A 20,173-nucleotide genomic window follows, 5' to 3' on the forward strand; every position below is an offset into this window, starting at 1 on the left:
CCATATTATTATTTTAAAATTTAATTAGCAAATTATAACATACACAATATAAATATATGTAAGCTATATTTAATTAACAAATTTTCGCTTTATTAATATTTTTTATAGAAATCAGCTGATTAAAGCGTTAATTTGCTAATTAATTTTTAAAATAATAATACGTTATAAAAATTAAAATACTATAATATATTTTAAATAATATGTTATAATACTTAAAACTCGATTAATATTTTTGACAGTTATCAGCTGATTTCTGTCAAAAAATATTAATCGAAAATAAGGTATTATAATATATTATTTACAACATATTACTATTTTAATTTTTATAACATTTTTATTTGAAAATTTAATTAGTAAATTAACGCTTTAATCAACTGATTTCTGTAAAAAAAATATTAATCGAGTTTAAATAAACTTTATATTATTTTTTTTTAATATTACTTTTTTAATACAAAACCCTTCGGTTTTTGTACATAATAACTAGAACAATCCAAGCGGCGTAACGCGCGCTTGGATTGTTCTAGTTATTATAAAATTAAAATAAAATACTTAAAACTATCCTTTCTCGCTGAGAAGTTTATATTAATACTAATTACAAATTATCTGTTTCTTTCAGACAGGTATGCTGTCGATTGTCGTACCACCCGATTTTGATCCTGAAGCTACATCAAGTGACATGATGGTAGGCGAGAATGGCCAGGTAAATTTTTTTTTCTTGTACATTACTTATAATTATTACGTTATTATATATTTTTATTGTACCTTATTTATATTATACGTTATTATATAATTTTGATATCATTAATATCAAAGAAAGATTTTTGATTATACTAACAATTAAGAATTAACAGTTTTTCTCACGATAAGCAATACTTTCCTTACTACACTGTTGTTGAAAAACAACGTCAATATTGAACGAATGTTGCTTTCGATCAACAATTAACTTTCGACTCAATTTCGAAGTATTCATCTGCATGCGGGAATAAATTTACGGATAAATATGCCAGGAAGAAAGATGCACTATGGCGCGACGCTAGGCCGGAGGTCGTTAAATAATTTACCCCGTGCAAAACCCGTCATGAATAAACGATGGTTTATTACTTACAAATGTGGGGCTGATTTACGTCTGTAGTAAATTATCAGGGCAACGTTATTCCGCTTGATTCATGTCGGAGAAATCTATATCGGAGAAGGGCAATACGCGCCATGAGTGTGCAACGGCTCGCGGCTGTGAGTCTACAAATAACTTGCAACTTCCGCTATTCGTCGTCATTAACGTCTTGAACACGAGATTGGTGTTACTGCTAAGATGCTTAAATCGTCAGGAAGTCCATAATGATACCGACTTAAAAGTATTAACTTGTGAATGCACTTGTCGTACGCTGGCACGTTACTATTAAATCCACAAACTAATTGTCATATTTAGAAAGACGTCAATTTAAGCATAAAAAACGAATATAATGTGTTGCGTTGTATACTTCATGATGTAATTCATAGTGATTCTGTGCACCTGTTGCAAGTGCTATTTTAACATTATTATATACAGCACAAACTCGTAATTATTATTATTAAATGTCTTTTTATTATTAATAATAATTTAATTATAATTTTATTATTTCAGAAAGGAAGAAAATACGATATTTTGACTAGATCTGTTGCTCCTGGAAGAAAAAGATATAGATATGTTCTCGCGACTCTTATAAGTATAATAATTTATTTGATCCGCTAATTTTCTTCGTGCATTAATTCCGCGAAGACGCAACATTATATACACGTGTTACAGCCAATCTTGACGTTTCGCGCGGATGTAAGTAAGCCATCAGTGGAAATAAGCTTATAAATATACCTGTTGCTCACAATTCATATTCCATGGCAGCGGCGCAATTTTAGCGAATACCTCATCTCATCCTCGCGTTTTTCCGCGCGCATGGCCGACGGTGTCGCCCGGGTAAAGAATATTGCGCGCTTCTTTCAGAATGTCTGACAGGACGCTTTTACGAAGACGCGACAGCAACTATACGACGCCCCGCTACATCGTGGACCATTTTAAACTTTGAAATTATACCGACGCGCATATAGCGAATACTCCTGTTATAATAAGCTTCCGCAGTTGGGTTATATACAGAAAATAGTACTACTGTCAGTTTGTATAAGTTACTTTCTACCTCTTTTGACGAGATTGTCGGGACATGCGTCTAAATATCGTATCGTACTCTTTTTGTTACGACAGAACATTGTATCTGCCTGCAAGATATAATTTATTTATTCGGAAAATTGTAGAATTACATTGTGAATTTTGATTTTTCGGCTATGCGATAAAATAAAATTAATTTTGTGTTTTTAAATTTTTTGTCTACACATAAATTGTATTAGCTTCACAGTTTATTTGTATTTTCTAAACTGCTCCATTTATGTTGTGTGCGTTAAAATATATATATGTTGTCTATATAATTTTATTTCTACTAAATAATTTCTGCTTTACAAACCATAAATATCTATCCTCAATTTGACATTCCTAATAGATACAATATCCAACAGCTATAAATTCAACAGTGGTTGTCAATTGTCGCGATAGCGTCGAAAAAAAAGTTAAATTTTCCGTTGACCCGGCACACTAGATAAAGTTCATGAAAAATTGAAATTTTAATCGAGATTCTCGAGTTTGTGAATTCGTTTCCTGACGGCACAATCCGTGTCCATTAAGATAAATAAGTAATTTTGGCGGTCTATAACTATTATTATTATCTCTCTTTCTTTTCCCTCTTTCTCTTTTATATTTATCAAACTCTCATGAAAAAATCTAAGCGAATCTACACTAGAAAATTTTTCATGATGTACCTTTTCATCGTGCAAACACGTTTTCATGCTACACCTGAATAAATTTTAAGATTACAACATTTTCAAACTCGTATCTTTCTTATTTTAAAATTGATTTCTGGCAAAACGCTCTTCGTGTAAGTTTCTTCAAACTCTGAGGCAGAAAATACTTTTCTAAAAAGTTTTATTTTTGAATTATATTTTTTTTTTCAAATTATGTTTTTATTTATTTCGAAAATTTAATGTAAGTTTAACTTAAAAAAAATTTGTATGAAATTGATATACCGTATCAATTTATAGTTGCATCTCACAAAAATATTTCCGATCTTATCTCAGATACAATATTAATAAAATAATGTGACATAAATAAATAATTATAAAAAATATTAATAACGTATTAAGTAATAATCTATGTATATATTATCTGTCTGATATTTTTTAAATCTTTAAAAAGTTTTTTTGACAAATTAGATTATTATGGCATAATCAAAATTTTAGGGTCAAGTATCGCACTGTTTAATTATTTTACATGCATTTCTGTAAATTTTAAATGTTGATTTAAAAGCTTTTTAAAGGAATCAAGTAAGCAAAAATTATTTTATGTTTTTTGAAGCTATGCAAATTATACGATATATATGCAATAACTTGTATTACACCTCGAAACCGTGCTAACACGATATTCATCTAAAAACGTCACAGATATTGCAAACCAACAGGCAGCGTGTCAGTAGAATGCAGGCCAACAAACAGTGCAGTATGCTGCGACACGTGTCGTGTCGTTAATTGTCAACACGCCGTTTATATTTTCCATTGTAGAACACACAGATATTCATTCCCGCGTACGTGTTTCGCAACTCCCATCCCTTTGCGTTCATTTTGAACATCCATAACTCGGTAACTGATGAGAATCGAACCGATATATATTCATAATGGATCGATCTATGAATCTATAGAAACACACCGCGACAAATTCTGCAAAATCAAGTCGAGATTTCATAGTATCTGATGTCATTTATTCACAAAAATACCTCGATACCGTTCGATTATTCGAGCCATCTAGAAACAAAAATATGGTTAAACTGAGCATCCGTTAACGAGAATTCGAGAAGGTTTCGATAAAATTGGCCGTGTTGCGAGCGCATGCGGCGGAGCTAATAACCGTTCAAAAAAAAAAAAAAAAAAAAAAAAATTCCAATGCCGGATATTTCATGCCCCTCGCGACCATAGATTCGTTTTCCGCTCGAATATCCGCGCGAGCCGCCATTGTTTCGGACAAACGTCCCTAGCGCGTACGTGTTTTACATAGAGAGACGGAGATTGCGCATCTTTTTCTCTCTCTCTCTCTCTCTCTCTCTCTCTCTTTCTCCCTCGTTTATATTTCCAAATATATATTTGGGTGAAGCATGGCATTAGAGTGGAGTGCAATAACGAACTCGCTTCTCTTTATAATTCTGGTTTCATAACACGTACAGGTGAAGTTAACGTGCCGGGCGAGAGGCGTACCCGCGCCGCGCGTATCCTGGCGCCGAGAAGACGGCAGGAACATTATAATTCGGGAGCCATTTGCAGGAAGCGCCCCGAACCAGAAGTCTCACGGTAAGATTTAATATAGATGGCACGCCCTCGCCGCCGTACCGCGCCGTTTCGCCGATATAGAAACGCGGAATATACAATTATGTTTTCCTTTAGGCGCGCGCATACCGCGCTCCCGGGGATCCCGTTAGTATTCAAATTCCCTCATTACGAACCGCCGTTTCCGTACTTTAAGACGAATTTCGCCCCGGAAACCGATTCCGCTGATTCCCTGAGATGATGCAGCTTTCGCCGGCGACTTCTGCTGAATGGCCCGGCCGGCCGCGCCGTCGACATTCCGCGGATCGTTAAGTCGTAATGTCGAATTTAATATTGGCCAAATTATATGGAACACGCGCCGTCTATCTTCCTTGTTCCCTTTCTTTTCATATTATAATAATTAGTGTTAGAATCAAAGTTTCGCAATTTATCGAGAATTGATAATTCTGGGCTAGTTTAATAATTAATTATCAAATTTTATTTCTATTAATTAGAATTTGTTTAATATCAATTCTTTACTTTCAATCAGTTTGGAAACATGGTTTTTTCATATTAAACAAATATGACATACTGGAAATTAATTGCGTCAAAAAATTTCGTCCGGCGGAATAAAGTCATACTGCGTATCCCTTGAAGTAGTTCGAACGTAAAATAATCAGACGTTGATCCGAACTCGCGAACCATTCCGCTTTGCTCTCGGCCGTCTTGCCAGTCTCAGCTAAACGATATATTTAGTATTCACTTCAGCGTGGTGTTACTAATAGCAGGCAAATTTCACCGTACTGTCGACGCGGTCTAAAGCAAGGATGCATGCCGTTGCAACCGATGGATGCAGCGTATGCCGGGCGCGATCTTGCATCGCCGGACGACCCGATTCCACGGCTTATTGTCGGCATTACAATCGCAGTGATTATCACAGTCATGCCGGAAAAGTCTACCGGTCTCGCGACCAGCGGCTAATGGCGCGAACATTTCGTATTAAAATGCGAAAAAAATTAATGAATGAAAGTGCAAAAGCGGTAACAATGTGAAAATTTTTTAATTTGCTCGTTCTACAAATTATATTATTTTTAGAATTCGTCATTTAAAACTCATCATCATTATACATTTTTTTATTATTTGTATTTTTTATATCGTCTATCAACGCGTTCTCTAAAAGTATATACGTGTATTTCTTTTTTTTTCCATCTTTAATCGATCTCCATCGTCCAATTTCTTCTCCACTTCGAAATATTATTTTCAGAAAAGTAATTTCCAAGCGCGAACAAAGAATAAAATATTACTTAAGGAATTGATTTCTATTGAATCGATAATAAGTCGTTTCGTTCCTTGAGTCTTTACGGTACTTCGATTAAGTCCACAGCGCAGCGTAGGACGCGAACACTCGTATTGGTTTCACGTAATTAATAGGGCCGGGTAAAAAAAATATACACGGCAGACGGAGAATCTTTGGGAAAGTTTACGAGTTAAATTGCGACGTAATGTAACGAGATCGCAGGTGAGAAGAGAGTTCGTGCGTTTGTTTACGATATTCCGCGGCAGGGAGTAGTTGCAGGCGCAATAAATTGCGCTCGTCTTATTCGCGTGCGCCGCTACGTTGTTTGCATTTGAAAACACTCATCAGTATATAATATACAGAGTCACTTAGTCAAATTGCTTGTTTTCATTAATTTATACCGAGCCATTACGAATATGCGTTTCAAATTTCATGCAAAAAATAAACATACAATTCTTTAGTCTTATTTTCAAGATATGAATAAATTTGCAAATCGTAAATATGAATTCGTATTAAAAGTGTATTAAAAATGTAACATGTGAAATGTAACATATATTGCATATTCTACAATAAAATATTGGAAATTGAATAATTAGCGCGAATATAATATCATTAAGCGCGTTTGTTATTTTATTGATCATCGTCCGCTTTTATAATAGGTTGGGCGCGTTCTACATTCTTTTTTCATTCTCTATATTTAATGGTTGCCCTCCATTGAATAACAATAGGCAAAAATAATATAATTTGTCAGTTAATGTTTCTATCATAAAAACAAACGATTAAGTTATAATTATTATTATAATTATTAGAAAAAAATTAATTTTAATAAAGCAAAAAAGTGCGTTCTCCCTCTTTCAAGTTATTAACATTGTCTATAATAGTCATTAACTTTATAATTATTAACTTTATTCTATAATCATTAGCTTTCTCGCGATAAACTGAAATGATTCTAATCATATTTTCATTAATCACTAAATAATTTTCTCGCTTTGTCATATCTAATAAAACTTTGCTTATATAATAATTACTGGTTTTGAAGAAAAAAATTAAAATTTTAATATATAAATTCGCAATTCATAGCCCGATTTGCAGAAAAGAAAGAAGAATAGATATCTTAAATTTGTTAAATTATTTAATTTGTACAAAATTTAAAATAAATCGTGCACATGAGTAAATTAGGTCGACTAAATTTCGATATTTCGAAATAGAAATCTTACTTTACATTAGTAAAAAAATCTTATAATTTAAAATATGCACAAGAATGCTGCGGTGCGCGCACGCGTCACCTATATATCGAATGTGCTCTAAACGTACACTGTTCTCAGTGGTTTCGGTGACCGAGTTTTTGGGCGAGGAGATGAAACTGACGAAGATCTCGAGGAACGAGATGGGGGTTTATCTGTGCATCGCTAGCAACGGGGTTCCGCCCGCGGTCAGCAAACGTATTTATATCAACGTACATTGTGAGTAATAGTGATTGCCGTCCAAATCGTTGAACCTGATATCGCGTGTATCTCGATTCCTCTATGCCAAGAAGCTGGAGAAATGCAACCATATTTTCCAATTTCGATTTACAGTTCCACCGGTGATTCAAGTACCTAATCAGCTGGTCGGCGCGCCCTTGGGGACCGACGTGGTCTTAGAATGTTTCGTCGAGGCGTCCCCGATGTCGATTAATTATTGGGTCAAGGATCCGAAGGGTGAGATAACATTCGTTTAAAAAAATATTTCCGCACTGCGTGCCTCGTAACTATTGTTTCGCGAATGTTATTTTAACGCAATATATTACGTAATCATCGTCTTTTAAAGATTTCACAATGTTTATTAATTTCATCATTTAAAATATTGCCCGTATGGACATATTCTTTATTATTTATTGCTTATTAGAAATATTTTATCAATTTATTATATATTTATCAGACTGTGTATAATTATTCCGTACAGATTGATTCCAAATTGTATAAATTGCAATCTGATTGCTATCAATATCTCAGTAGTTTTATGTGGACACTTAATAAACAAGAAAATTTATAGAAAAATAAGCTTATTTAAAGAAATAAAAGAGAAAGAAAGAAAATAAATATATTATTGTACGAGATAAATATTTGATTATGCATAAAATAATATCGATAATTAGATTCCTTTGATTATATTTCTTGAATTACACGAGATAAAATGCAATTACTGAGATATTAAGAGAAATTAAAATGCAATTTATGAAATGAATCAATTTATGTAATTATGACATCATCTGATAAATATAATTCTCATAAACGATCACGTAACTTTAAAGTCTGTAATTTAAGATAAATCCTCCGTAATACTTTTTAATTTTTAATCTCGATCAATACGTATATGTATTACTATTACTTATCAATATATGCTAATACGTATTTCAAATTATATTAATAATTCAATTCTCTTTTTTTCCATCCAGGAAATGTATTAATTGTAATAATAATTAATTTACGTTACAATTTTCACTTTCACGCAAAACGAAATTACCTTTTAAATGCAATAGGCATAATTTATGGAATATCTTTCAACTCGTATGTATATGTACGAATGTAATCTTAATGTATATATCTGCGTTTGGCCAGCAAGCTGCTACCACAAGTAGTACAGTCCGTTACAGCGATTGGCTTGTTAACTAATTACCGACTATAACTAACGGAGAAATGCTCCAGCGTTAATTACTCTCGCATGACAAATCCGATTATAGTCCGTACTTTAGTTTAGGTGATTCCGATATTAGACGTTACATTGAAATATTGTCAGCTTTAAGAAATTTATTCGCCTAATTGGAAACACGTTCTAAGCTTATATGAACAAACAAAAAGAAGACTCGAGATAATTTAATTATTTCTTTTTTCTTCTCTCTTTTATACAAAAATATGTAAAATATAAAGTGTGAAAATTCTCTCAATACACATTAGAGCAATCAACTTTTTCTACATTTCTTTTCCAGATATATCGATAAAAAGCCAACGCTGTTTCGGTATCGTAAATCACGCATAATATGTCAACGAAAAGCGCAACTATATATAACGCAATGGCGTATAATAATATATCTTGATTCAGAATTTGTCAAGAAAACTTTAGATAGACATAAGAGAGAATACTACGTATCTCTCTCCAGACTCGCGGAAATATCCCCGTAGTGGATTTCGCCTCGCAAGAGCCAGACGTCCTCCCAGTTTAACACACGCTCAGCTATCCGGGGTTCCTCGCTCCAATACATTCGTATGCAATTTCGTCTCGCGTGGAAGATATCTTTCACTTGTTTCCCATTATATGCAACTGTTTCAACATGTAATAAGAAAGCATATAGCAGGAAACGGGCGAGATGTCTTATTTATATAGCAAGAGACGTAACCCTCTTATCTTCAACTGCTTACTATGCATAGTATGAAAATATTTCAGAATTTAATTGAAATAATTTAACAAATGTATATAGTTGATATTTTATAAATGCGTATGAGATATAAAACGGTTTTTTTTATCGAGAAACCAGTGAACAGAATGATTATATTCGAGATCTGCGAAATCCGTCGAGTCAAATTAAAAAATTTGCGAAATGATTTCGTCGGAAAAATATAAAGAGATTATAATTATAATTTATATTTTGCGCGAATATTTATATGAGAAAAGTTTGTATATCTATTTCCAGTTTCAGTCTCCCTCTTTTCCTCCATTGGAATAAAATACTCCGCATTTTTCTGCAAAATTCATAATATAAAAATTTTTTTGTCGCATATATTAATGGAGAAAAATGTCGGATGCGCAAGTCGAATTCTCGGAGAGAAATAAACGCGCAATTTCCTAATCATCGGACACGATGGAATAATTAAGTATGCTCTTTGCTTTTGTTGCCAAGGTGCGATGATAATAACCAGCGTCAGGTACGACGTGCAAGCGGTGCCGAAGTCACCGTTCGAGGTCCGGATGATCCTCACCATCCGGAACCTGCAGAAACACGACGTGGGAACGTACCGGTGCGCGGCCAAAAATTCCCTCGGCGAGGTCGAGAGCAGTATTCGATTATACGGTGAGTACACAGCGCGTTTTCAACCGTTATCAAACGAAGTTTTCCGGGGGAGCCCATATAAAGAATACCTAATTCGATTATTCGACGGAACGCAAGTCAAAAACGGAGGAGAATAGCGTTTTATCCGCGCCACATTTCGTTTCTCTGTAAGTACACGTGTACATTCGCGGATAATCCCACTTCTTTTCCTACTTCGTTTTTTTCTCTCTTCTCTCTTTCTTTTTTCCCTTCCTCCTCTCTTTTTGTTCCTTCAGATAGTCGTAACGCTAGGATTAAGATTCGTACCGTGAAATAAAACCTGCAAATAGATCCGTAGATAATTGCACGGGAGAGGTCGACGGTGAGAGGTTTGCTCTGTAAACTGTGAATGAATTATTGTACTTATAAGTAGCCCGCCGGGATTAATTTTCTGCACGTTACACAGCTGATAACAACTGAATTTCTTTGGAAATAACATTGCTCCTCGGGAATGCTACGCGAATCTGAGAATCAAATTTACATGCAGATTCGCAACAAATAAACATGATTTTCATCAAATTTCGAATTATCTCGGTAACTATAAAATCGCAGCTAAGTAAAACTTATATATAGTATTAAGTAAAGATTGAAAATTCTTTTTCGTTGTATAAATTTTTCAAGTTTGATTCGCCAACTTTTTCGATTCTCGATATTTAAGTAGCTTTTGCCAATTATTACCGGATTTCAGTTTTGTTAAAGGAAAGCACGAGACGCCGGGCATCCCCTTCCAGAAGTACGCTTTCGAAGTACGTTACCACATCATGCAAAACATTCCGCACGTCTCTGCGTGGCTGCGAACGAAGCGATCTTAAATACGTCCGGATAACAAGGCTCTCGACTATTCGCAGCGAACGAAATTATGGCGCGGAAACGACTTTTTGCCGCGCGTTGTAGCTCGGTTACACCGAGAGTATCTCGCGAGGGAACGGGAGAAAGGGGTGGGAAGGCGAAATTTGCTCTCTCGCGCACGACCTGTTATTCCTACATTAATGCGGCGGGTCGCGAGGAGGTTAACGAGTCCTCTCACCAACACAGAGCTTGACGTGAAAATTGTTGCTCGGGTTTCAGTCGTCGAGCCGACGATAAATCCGCGCCCTCACGTGCCTCGACCTCTTGACTGATTGCGAGATGATATAGGAATAAGAAGGTTTTCTTCCTCCCTTACGACAAACACGCCTCGCGTTTACAAGCATTGTCACTTTGCGGACGGAAACCTTCCCGAGGATCTGCCTCTATATCGAACACCTTTCGGTCAATTCTCATCTTCGAATTTCTCGCCTAGCAACTCTCCCGAGGGTGAAAAGATAAGGTTTGGCGAATTCAATACTGCTCTTCGCGTTTCGTAAATCGTCGCATGTTATCGATCCATCGATTTCGAGGGCGAGTTCGCCATCCATTCGGTGCGGCGGACGACATATTTGCCTATGTGAATTTAAGAGTGATGGTACAAGAAATAGCGCGCATTATATATATTTATGTTTTCCAATATGTCGACAGAATAATATTTGAAAATTTTTAATTCGTTTTATTCGTAAAATAAATAAAGGAAAATACGATCGATCCTCACCGAAGAACAATGTTCTCGAAACTCACCGCAGAATATATACTTTTTCCCAAACTTCAAGAAAAACTTTAGAAAACACATTGTATACACGAGTGTACGCACGTGTCCACTTCCGTTCGGTATTAAGTTCTTTTCATGAAAACGGCACGCGTACGGGTCGAGTTATCTTATCTCCAAACGCCCCGCGGCTTCAACTTCTCTTTCCTTTATTCAAGTGACTCTCGAGAAAGTTTGTAACATAAGCGTCAGAATTCCCAGATAAGCGCCGATAAATTCGCGACCTTGCTACTTTTTGGAACAGTACAATGAGAAAACCCTAATTTTTTTCGCTCTAGCTGAAGCTGCCGAAATATCATCATAAATATATTGAATGTTAATTATAAATTATAGATACAGTCGATCGTCATACTAATGATTTCTGTCGTGAGGAAATTAAGTTCTGAGGAAATTAATATTTTTCTAATTATATATGATATATTCTGTTCTGCATCTTAAATATTGCGTTTTGTGTTTCGCTGTTTCAGAAATCTCTGGACCGACAAAGACACAAACTGCATGGCCACCGTTTTACGACGAGGAGGACGAAATGGTTTTCGGCTCGGCGGAGGTGGACAAGACGGAGAACAAGCCGCTGGCGGTGGACAACACGGTTCACGGTCACGTGGGTTATCCGTTGCCCGTCACGCCGTCGTCGACGAGCCGCGTCGGCAAAAAACGACCCGCCATTAACGTCAATTCGGGCGCCGATTCTCATCGACGTAGGCTGTCCATCTTCCTGTCACCGCTGGTACCGCTGATGATCGTTTGTCGCAGATGGTGGTGGTGGTGGTGGTGATGATGGTGATGAGAAAAATGGGAGAGGGCCGGGGAATTTCAAAGGACCAGGTCGAGGCACGCGCTAAAAATTGGTGCTCGCGATCGCACGTCGGTCTCGTCGTGGCGCGATTTTTCGGCAACGAGCGTAATCTTCATACTTTCGAGGAAGTTGTGCGATCGACGTCCGCTCGAATCCGAAGTTGTTTCTATTGCAGGTCGCTGCAGCGAGTTTCGCGAGAGAGAAAGAAAGAGAAATATGTATCTGCACAACGCGCTTTATCATCGGCTGAGCAATCGGATTTTCAAGAGAGAGATTCAATGCCATTTTCAAAGCAAATTGCTTTGATCCCATCTAATCAGTAAGATAAAGTCGGGTGATAAAGTGAATCATATGTTACGTTGCGAACTTCATGCCAGGTAGGCGGCTTCGCGTGAAATGAAAGCTTCAATCTGCATTGGCTATTCAACAGCTTGCTCGACCCTACGCAGCAAAAACAACTTCGAATGGGCTTAAATCGCCGCTGCTGCCGCCGACGATGTATCGTCTTCCCTGAGTGGCTTATTCGTAATTCATAGACTTAATATCAATGGATCGGAAGCTCGCGGAAGGGATAAACCACGTGGGTCCGAAGACAGGAATTTACATCGCGGGATCTTGTGTATCTTGATCGTTGTACTTGGTGATATACTTGGAGATCGAAGAACCGATCGGTGAGTGCTAAATTAATTAAATTCAGGGGTCAAATTCGGTATATAATTAAGGCCAGTTCTATTTTCGATACTATTATTCAACTTATTGAAATAATGTCTTAGATTATTTTTATTCTTATGCAATGTTAAGCAGTGTAATTGTATCTTGTGGAAGAATACGTAGAATCTCTCGTTTTATTTGATATCATCGAAATAGTATTAATAAACTAACATTAATTAGATTAATAATTATTGAATTATATTGCAAATTTTACGTAAAATTGATTCTTCTATTTTTATTACGTAGAAGAGTATGAATAATTGTGAAATCATCGAATCGTGAATGATCGGATTAAAGATATTTCACTTTATGAATATAGACAACGTCTAGATGATTGCGCGATGGCGGTTATTATATTATACGATGAAAGAAACGGAGAAATAGGAAAGAGAAATAAAGCGGTGGTAGAGGCCAAAAAGATAGATATTAGATGAAAAGAGCGACAAGGAGATGTATTTCGAAGTGACGATAATATTCACGCGAATCGAAGATGCGTAACTCTTCAGCTTCGTTGGCAATAAGCTGCGTGATATGTGTATATATGTACGTGTATATCATATACGAACACGCTCGCATGTGTATATGTGCATACTGACACGTCAGGGTAACTAACACGTTCGTGCCATCTTTTCTCTTCCCCACCCTAATTACTCTATCACGTTCTTTAATCGCGTGCAAACCTTCCTTAAATAGCCCTTACGATCGCTAGTGTAATAGATTTAAACGAGTATCGAGAGCTTTAAATGAGTCTCGATCCGGAAGTAGCAAGGCGCCGGATGTCGCCTCCAATCTTGACGGATGCTCTCGATTGCGGCCGGAAGCTGTTCACCGCGTTTTTGATCGCAATCGGTACCTGTGTTCTATCGCAAAGTTTTTTGTCTCTCTCTCTTTCTTTCTCCTTAATATTACTCCTCTTACGCGAATGAGATTTTATGGTGCTTTAAGTATAATAGAGTTTTTGATAATAAAATTCTCTCTTTCTTTCTTCTCTTTCCAATCAGCATGAAATCAAGTATGACTTTCGAGAAATGTTTATTCCAGAGAGCTCTACTTTTCTGAATGTGATTCTCGATATCAAAATGCTAGCAACGGAATGAAGACTTTTCAATGACTGTTTCGAGAGTTTTGCTTTCGAGAACGGGCTTTCGATATTAGAACTTTCTTTCAGTTAAAATAAATTTCAAGAAGTATTTACACTTGAGAACTTTAATAGCAACTGTCGGTCATAAAGCTCTCGATTTAAACTAAACTTGAAAGCGATATTAAGAATTGTATTCTCTGCTTTAAGAATTGTGTTTTCTAAAATCATAAAATAAAAAAATAATAAAAATCTTAAAGGTATATTTTTAAGAAAGGACAACAATCGGCTATTTTGACGAGTAACACAGTTTTAAAATAATATTTTATACTAACGAAACAAAATAAAACTAGGGAAACATAGTTCTCATTTTCTTTTGATGATCTCTCTCGATTTAATGACAAGACAATAAACTGGATATTTTTTGCATTTATCAAACTAATCTATATTTATAACATTATAGACATTTGGAAGTTTTATTAATAATTTGCGCCAACACTATTAGTGAGTATATAATTTTTGAAGGATATATCGATGAATTAATTTTGTTTATAAATATGTGTGATGCTGAAATAAAATAAAATTATTCATAAAAAATTAATAAAAATTGATAAATAAAAAATAGCGACGTGCCAAATTATCCAAAAGTTTATGTCGTGTATAAATTACAAACTTATGAGCAATTCAATCAAAAAAACATGGTAAGTAAAATAATCAATAAAAAACTTCATCGATCACAATCAGGCACTGATATCTAATTATTGCCGTGTGAACGAAATAATCAATATAAATGTTCGATAGATCCCCTTCTGACGCGAGTTGTTTCGAACAAATACAAGAGGCAGAAGCAGAGAGTAAAAAAGGAGAGAAAAAGAGATAATTATATTTTTATATTTCTAGCATAGAGAGCATGCTCTTATGTTCCGTGTCGACAGATTTTTTCAATTACTGTAAGAGAGTTTTCAAATTTTATTGCATTCGCTTTCACAGTAATTTCTCTAATTATACTTAATGTTGCAGTAATGAGAAACGTCATAATAGCGAGTGGTCAAAATTAGCCATTCTAATGCCATCTTCTCTCGGATCTTGATTCTGTTTTCAAAAAGCGGAGAGTCCAGAATAGCCGCAAAAAATAATAAAAAATCAATCGCATCGATCGCCACGCATCGCTCGCGTCACGTTTAGTGTTGTGTTCACTTGCTAAATAAATCGAGCATTCCCGTGGGCGCACGATTTTGGAGTTTTATGGCAATCGAAATTGCATCTCGTTACGCGTCGCGGTTCAATCGTTTTCGGTACTCGCCGACAACTCTCTCGCAGGGACACGTTTAAATCCCCTTCAAAATCAATTTTCGTTTCCGCGTTTCTCAATCGATTTGTCCCACCATGATTGCCCCGATTACACCGCCTAATTACTCTTAAACAAGCCAAGCAAACTTTTTTTTTTTTTACGCGAAGGGGAAACACGAGGGGAAAGTTAATCCTTTCACTATCCTATCGAGTTTCAAAATACAAACCGTAACAAAGTTTGTCTATCGTAGAACGTTCATAGTTTCAAACTAATGACGATGTTAAAAATATGTTGGGCTGCAACGGTTCTAAACTATCCGCTAAATGTAGGTATATAAAATAGATAAGTCAAATAATATTCGACGAGAATCACTCATTAATTTCTTTTTAATCATTGAATATTTTACGTTGCTCCTAAAATATCGCGTCTGACGAATTTGTCGCCCGCAAACTTTTTTCCTGGGGAGCCCTTCAATTAACCGATGGTCCATTGCGCGCGCGTTCGATATAATTCGCGACGTGCCACATTCGTCACACTGCAACCTACGTCGAAATGGACAAAAAAAAAATCCAGTTTGCGAAGCGTCCTCAAGCGTCCTCGCGAGAGCCAATGAATGGTCGTTCTCTCTCCGGTGTGACCGGGGAAAAAAGCCCGAGAGAGAAAAAAATCATGACGCTTTTTCGCCCCCCCTGAGCCCCAAATCGCGCTCGTTTGCGACACGCCGCCGTGGCATGCCAGACTGTGGACGAGCGTGTCCCCTCTTATTTCGTCGGAGGGAATACTCGTTTCCAGAACGATTATCGTCTCTCTCTCGTCGGCGAGGGAATGACGGAGAGTCGGGGCCCGCCTCTCTCGGTCATCGTGAGAAATTATAAGGGCGGAATCCCGCCTTTAAGGACTAGGAGAGAAGAAGATCTTAGTTCCTCCATAAATAAACACAACTGCCTTCGCAGCTGGCGCGGACGTAATTCATCGTGAATTAATTTAAGGGCCACCACCGCCGCCTCTCTCTCCCCCCGTCCCCCGCCGACGCTTTCATTAGAAGGCCCCGACGTGCCGAGGCCGCGCCATTTGGCGGCTCTCTCTCCTTTTATGCTGATTTTATTTCCCTTCTTTCGCGAACTCTCTCGGGCATCCGCGGAGTAATTGCGCGGTATTATCCGCCGCGAGTCGGCGGGACGCGAAATCGGCCGCGCGAGGATGCGACTCGCATCGAAAACTGACATCGAGAGAGAGAAAGAGAGAGAGCCGAAGAAGAAGCGAAGAGGATTTTACGGTTCGCCGACCAGAGATCCTGGCCTCTCTCTCCCATTGTGTTCCCCTATCATCCTCACCTTCTCCGCTTACATCTTCTCGTCGTCGTCGTCATTGTCGCGAGATGCCCGACGACGTCGACGACTCCTTCGTACGACTTCCAAACGGGCTTACCCGTTCCGTTTGAGCTACGGCGCGAAGTCGTTTCTGTAAAGTTACCGTTGCAGCTGTAGCTGCACCGGCTCTCCTCGGCGTCAGCTCTCTCTCTCTCAAGTCGTCTCTCCTCCGTATGACCCCTCGTAGATTCTAGCTCCCCTACAATCCTGGCCGCTCCACACCCGCTTGCTTAATCCCCAACGGTTACGCTTATTAAAGTCCCGAGAGGTACGACGTGTTAGCCCGTCGAGGCGATATATACAAGGGACGCGGATAGTTAGGTAAGCGCTCTGGTTACACGGCGGTCGATTTATCGCGCACTCTAGCAGTCAGCTCGCTTCGACATGCCGGTGTCGAAGGGGTGCAGTTTCAAAGCTGCACGCTGCAATGCATCGCGACAACTATCAATGTCATTCCGCGATTCGCCGCGAATGTCCTATACATGTGACTTTTCCTCCGCGTTTTATTTTTATTTAAGAAATCAAGAATCACAATTATCTTACAATTATTTTACATGTAAAATAAATATTTTCTAAATTATTATAAAATTTATTATTTTTATATATATATATATGTGTGTGTGTGTGTGTGTGTGTGTGTGTGCAAGATGAATTTAATGATTCAAGTGAATTGATATGCGTCAAAATATCTATATCTTTTATCTAATATTGATTTCCGGTAATGAGAGCATTTTTTAATAGTTTTTCAATTTAATACGTTTAACGTTGATATATTTTGGCGCTTTTAAACTGCCAAGTGATTTTCGGATTTTTCTACGACACGATCGAACAGCTTCGAAAAGTTTGTTTTATGAGATTTAAGTGGATCGATGGAACCTGGTGTAAAGTTTTAAGTCTCAGAAAGAAGGAGTATTAGCCAACTTCCTTTTATCTACGTGAATTATCACTTCTTTGGATCGTCGATTAGCGCTTACATTGCGAAATCCCTTTTTTTCTTACCTTCTAATATTTTTACGATATTTTTCTACCTCGCGTGATACAAATTTTATTTACTTTTGTTTATTTCATGTACGCGATGCTATCCCATCTCTATAAATATTTTTTCACATCTGAATCGATATACTGTACGATTTCTGAACTGTCTTTATGTTTTTCCGTTTTATTGTATCCGCGCTAATCTTTTCCATTGGTCTTCTTTTATTTACTTTGATTTCGCAACGTGGCTTGTTGCAGCCGTTAGTTTCTTTACGCTTATTGAGTCGTAAATAACATGATATCTTCGTTATCGAACGCGAAAAAACACCGTTGCAAAACAAATCTAAAAATCCAAATACCCATTTCAGAATTTTTCGTTCTTCCCGCAACGAATTTTCACAATCTATGAGCTCTGTGTTGTATTGAATTTTTACGAAGACTGATCAAGCTTAATATATTTTTAATTTGTGTTATTCTAACGTGATAATAATATCTCCAAAAAACCGACAAAAGTCATATCGTGTATTTGTAATTTTATTTTTAGAAGACTATAAAATTTTACTATACATAAATTTATGAATATCAATTCCTATATGAAATCAAAAAAATAAGAACAATCGTGTGTACTTGAAAACTCACGATAAATCTTTTTGTAGTTGACCATATTGTTCGCAGTCGCAAGTACATTAGGATTTGGATATTCGCTCTTTTCCGTTCTCGGTGTCGCGGATAATCGGATTCCTCGTGCTTATTCCCCCGACTTTTATCTTTAAGTTCGGTGACGGGCAATATCGGAGATTCTCGGAAAGTAAAATGTATTATGGATGTAGCCTAAGAAAAACATCCCTGCACGAGAGCTGTATGCCGATGAATTTTCTACACGTAAGGGAATATGGCCGCACGACTCGTCCCCTCGACATCCCTAAGTCGCGCCCGTGGAAGTTATCACTGACGGTTATCTTGTATGTCGCTGCCATTCGGCGAGTTCTACGAACGGCTCATTCCTCCTTTCGCGCTTCCAGATATTCCTCTAGACTGCAATATCAGACAATACAAGAAAACGGAACTTCGAATAAATCTGTTAGCGGTGTGCATGACGCGAAGAATGACTTCTCACTCCTTTAATAAGGAGTATTTAATCCGCCTCCCCCCCTTTTTTCCTCTAGCACCATTGAGCTTTAAAATCGGTATCGTAAATTCGCGCTTTATTAACATTACAAGAGTTCAATAATAAAATCCGTTTTTCTCGGTAGCCGACAAATAAAGTTTGTTCAATTATTATACGTTTCCTCAAAAAGTACAATATAAGTATTAAAAATGGTTATCAAAAAGATTTTAATCGTAAGCTAAATACTTCGCTCATGGAAGAGAGAGACTTTTAGCAATCATACATAAATACTGCAAAAATTATTAATACTTAATCTATCTGTAAATTCTTAAATTTCTTAGCTTAGAAGATTTACATTATATTTCTCTCTTATTTCTTTATACAACAAATAAAAAAAAAATATTTCTATCTAATTCTACTCAGTGATTGACTTTTAAAAAACGGTCATAGTTGCATCAGTTCTTTTGATGTTAAAACACAAAGTCAGTTTTCTATTATGTTTTGATCGATACATGATATATTGTATACTTTTTGTAAGACAATGTAAAAGTTAAACGGCCGGAAGATGAAAGGCATTCTTTGATTTAGTTTATGTAAATTCGAGATATCTTCAGGATTATGTCAGTTCTGACGGAGGTACAAGCTCGTGGATACCTCGCGAGACGGGAAATGTGCTTTAAAAACCCTTCGAGGCAGAAAATATGCTTACGCGCTTCTCGATGAGTGTTCAAGAAACTAGCTAAACAAATCGCGTTATTTTCGTTTTCACGAGCGTAATCGATTCGACTTGTATATTAAGAAAAGAAGTTGCATCGTTGCGTTGTTAAATGGGACAATCGTTTCGCATCCGGACGGGATCATGCGAGTACCGTCTCGAGCATGGGGATACTTGTTCGTATGAGCGAACATTCGACCATTGACACAATGTGTATATCTATCTACGTACATATCTATCAAATGTAAAAGCTATCTTCCTCTGTATAAATGGTAATTGCGAAGTTGTAGTGGCGTTCGATATGATTTTTCGGTATCTTTCTTTCTCCGAAGATGCGCGATGTATAGTGCTCGCTAGTAATTTTGTATAAACTATACGTATATACGCGCAATCGAACATCTCAGTGAACAGAGATTAATTAAAGACAAGAGATTAATTAAAGACGAGTGACGCGGATTGTATAAATATAGTCGTGTAAGAAGGTAGCGGAAAGTAAAATTCTGTAAATAATTGTGAACATACTGTAATCAAGTACCATGATGGAATAAAGAGGAAGCTTCGTGTCATATGAAGCTGCGAATAAAAATATTGTCTTGCGTATGTGTATTATTGCGTAAAAACCCATTTGTGTTTTTTGATATCTTATTACGTTCTCTCTCGAAGTTAATCTCTTATGTTATATGAACTTGTGTTTTCTCAACCGTGAAAAAATAATTTTACATATTATTTATCATTATCACACATTTAACATTAATCGCTTTTTCTATTTTTAAA

The 20,173-nt window shown here is 36.7% G+C and overlaps 2 protein-coding genes across 5 annotated transcripts in view; one reads left to right on the top strand and one right to left on the bottom strand.

Moving 5' to 3' along the window:
* LOC145934932 (uncharacterized) overlaps positions 1–20,173 on the bottom strand; it is a 469,524-nt gene that overhangs the window by 209,364 nt on the left and 239,987 nt on the right. The window lies entirely within an intron of this gene.
* Positions 1–20,173, top strand: part of LOC145934929 (lachesin) — an 87,648-nt gene that overhangs the window by 48,927 nt on the left and 18,548 nt on the right. For 2 of the 4 annotated variants that reach the window (XR_014425131.1, XR_014425130.1), the window contains exons 5-10: positions 617–700; positions 4,290–4,413; positions 6,991–7,128; positions 7,243–7,365; positions 9,543–9,713; positions 11,820–12,822. Coding sequence is in view for 2 of the 4 variants with exons in the window: in XM_083035842.1 (XP_082891968.1) it covers positions 617–700; positions 4,290–4,413; positions 6,991–7,128; positions 7,243–7,365; positions 9,543–9,713; positions 11,820–12,130 (951 nt within the window). In the remaining 2 variants the exon portion in view is untranslated. Of the gene's footprint in view, positions 1–616; positions 701–4,289; positions 4,414–6,990; positions 7,129–7,242; positions 7,366–9,542; positions 9,714–11,819; positions 20,009–20,173 lie in introns of those variants that run through there. The other 2 variants (XM_083035842.1, XM_083035841.1) reach the window with 1 other exon arrangement.

This window comes from Prenolepis imparis, unplaced genomic scaffold, assembly GCF_030444845.1.
Source record: "Prenolepis imparis isolate NDT839.2.m4 unplaced genomic scaffold, iyPreImpa1.0 SCAF_4, whole genome shotgun sequence".
In the NCBI taxonomy this organism is placed as follows: Eukaryota; Metazoa; Arthropoda; class Insecta; order Hymenoptera; family Formicidae; genus Prenolepis; species Prenolepis imparis.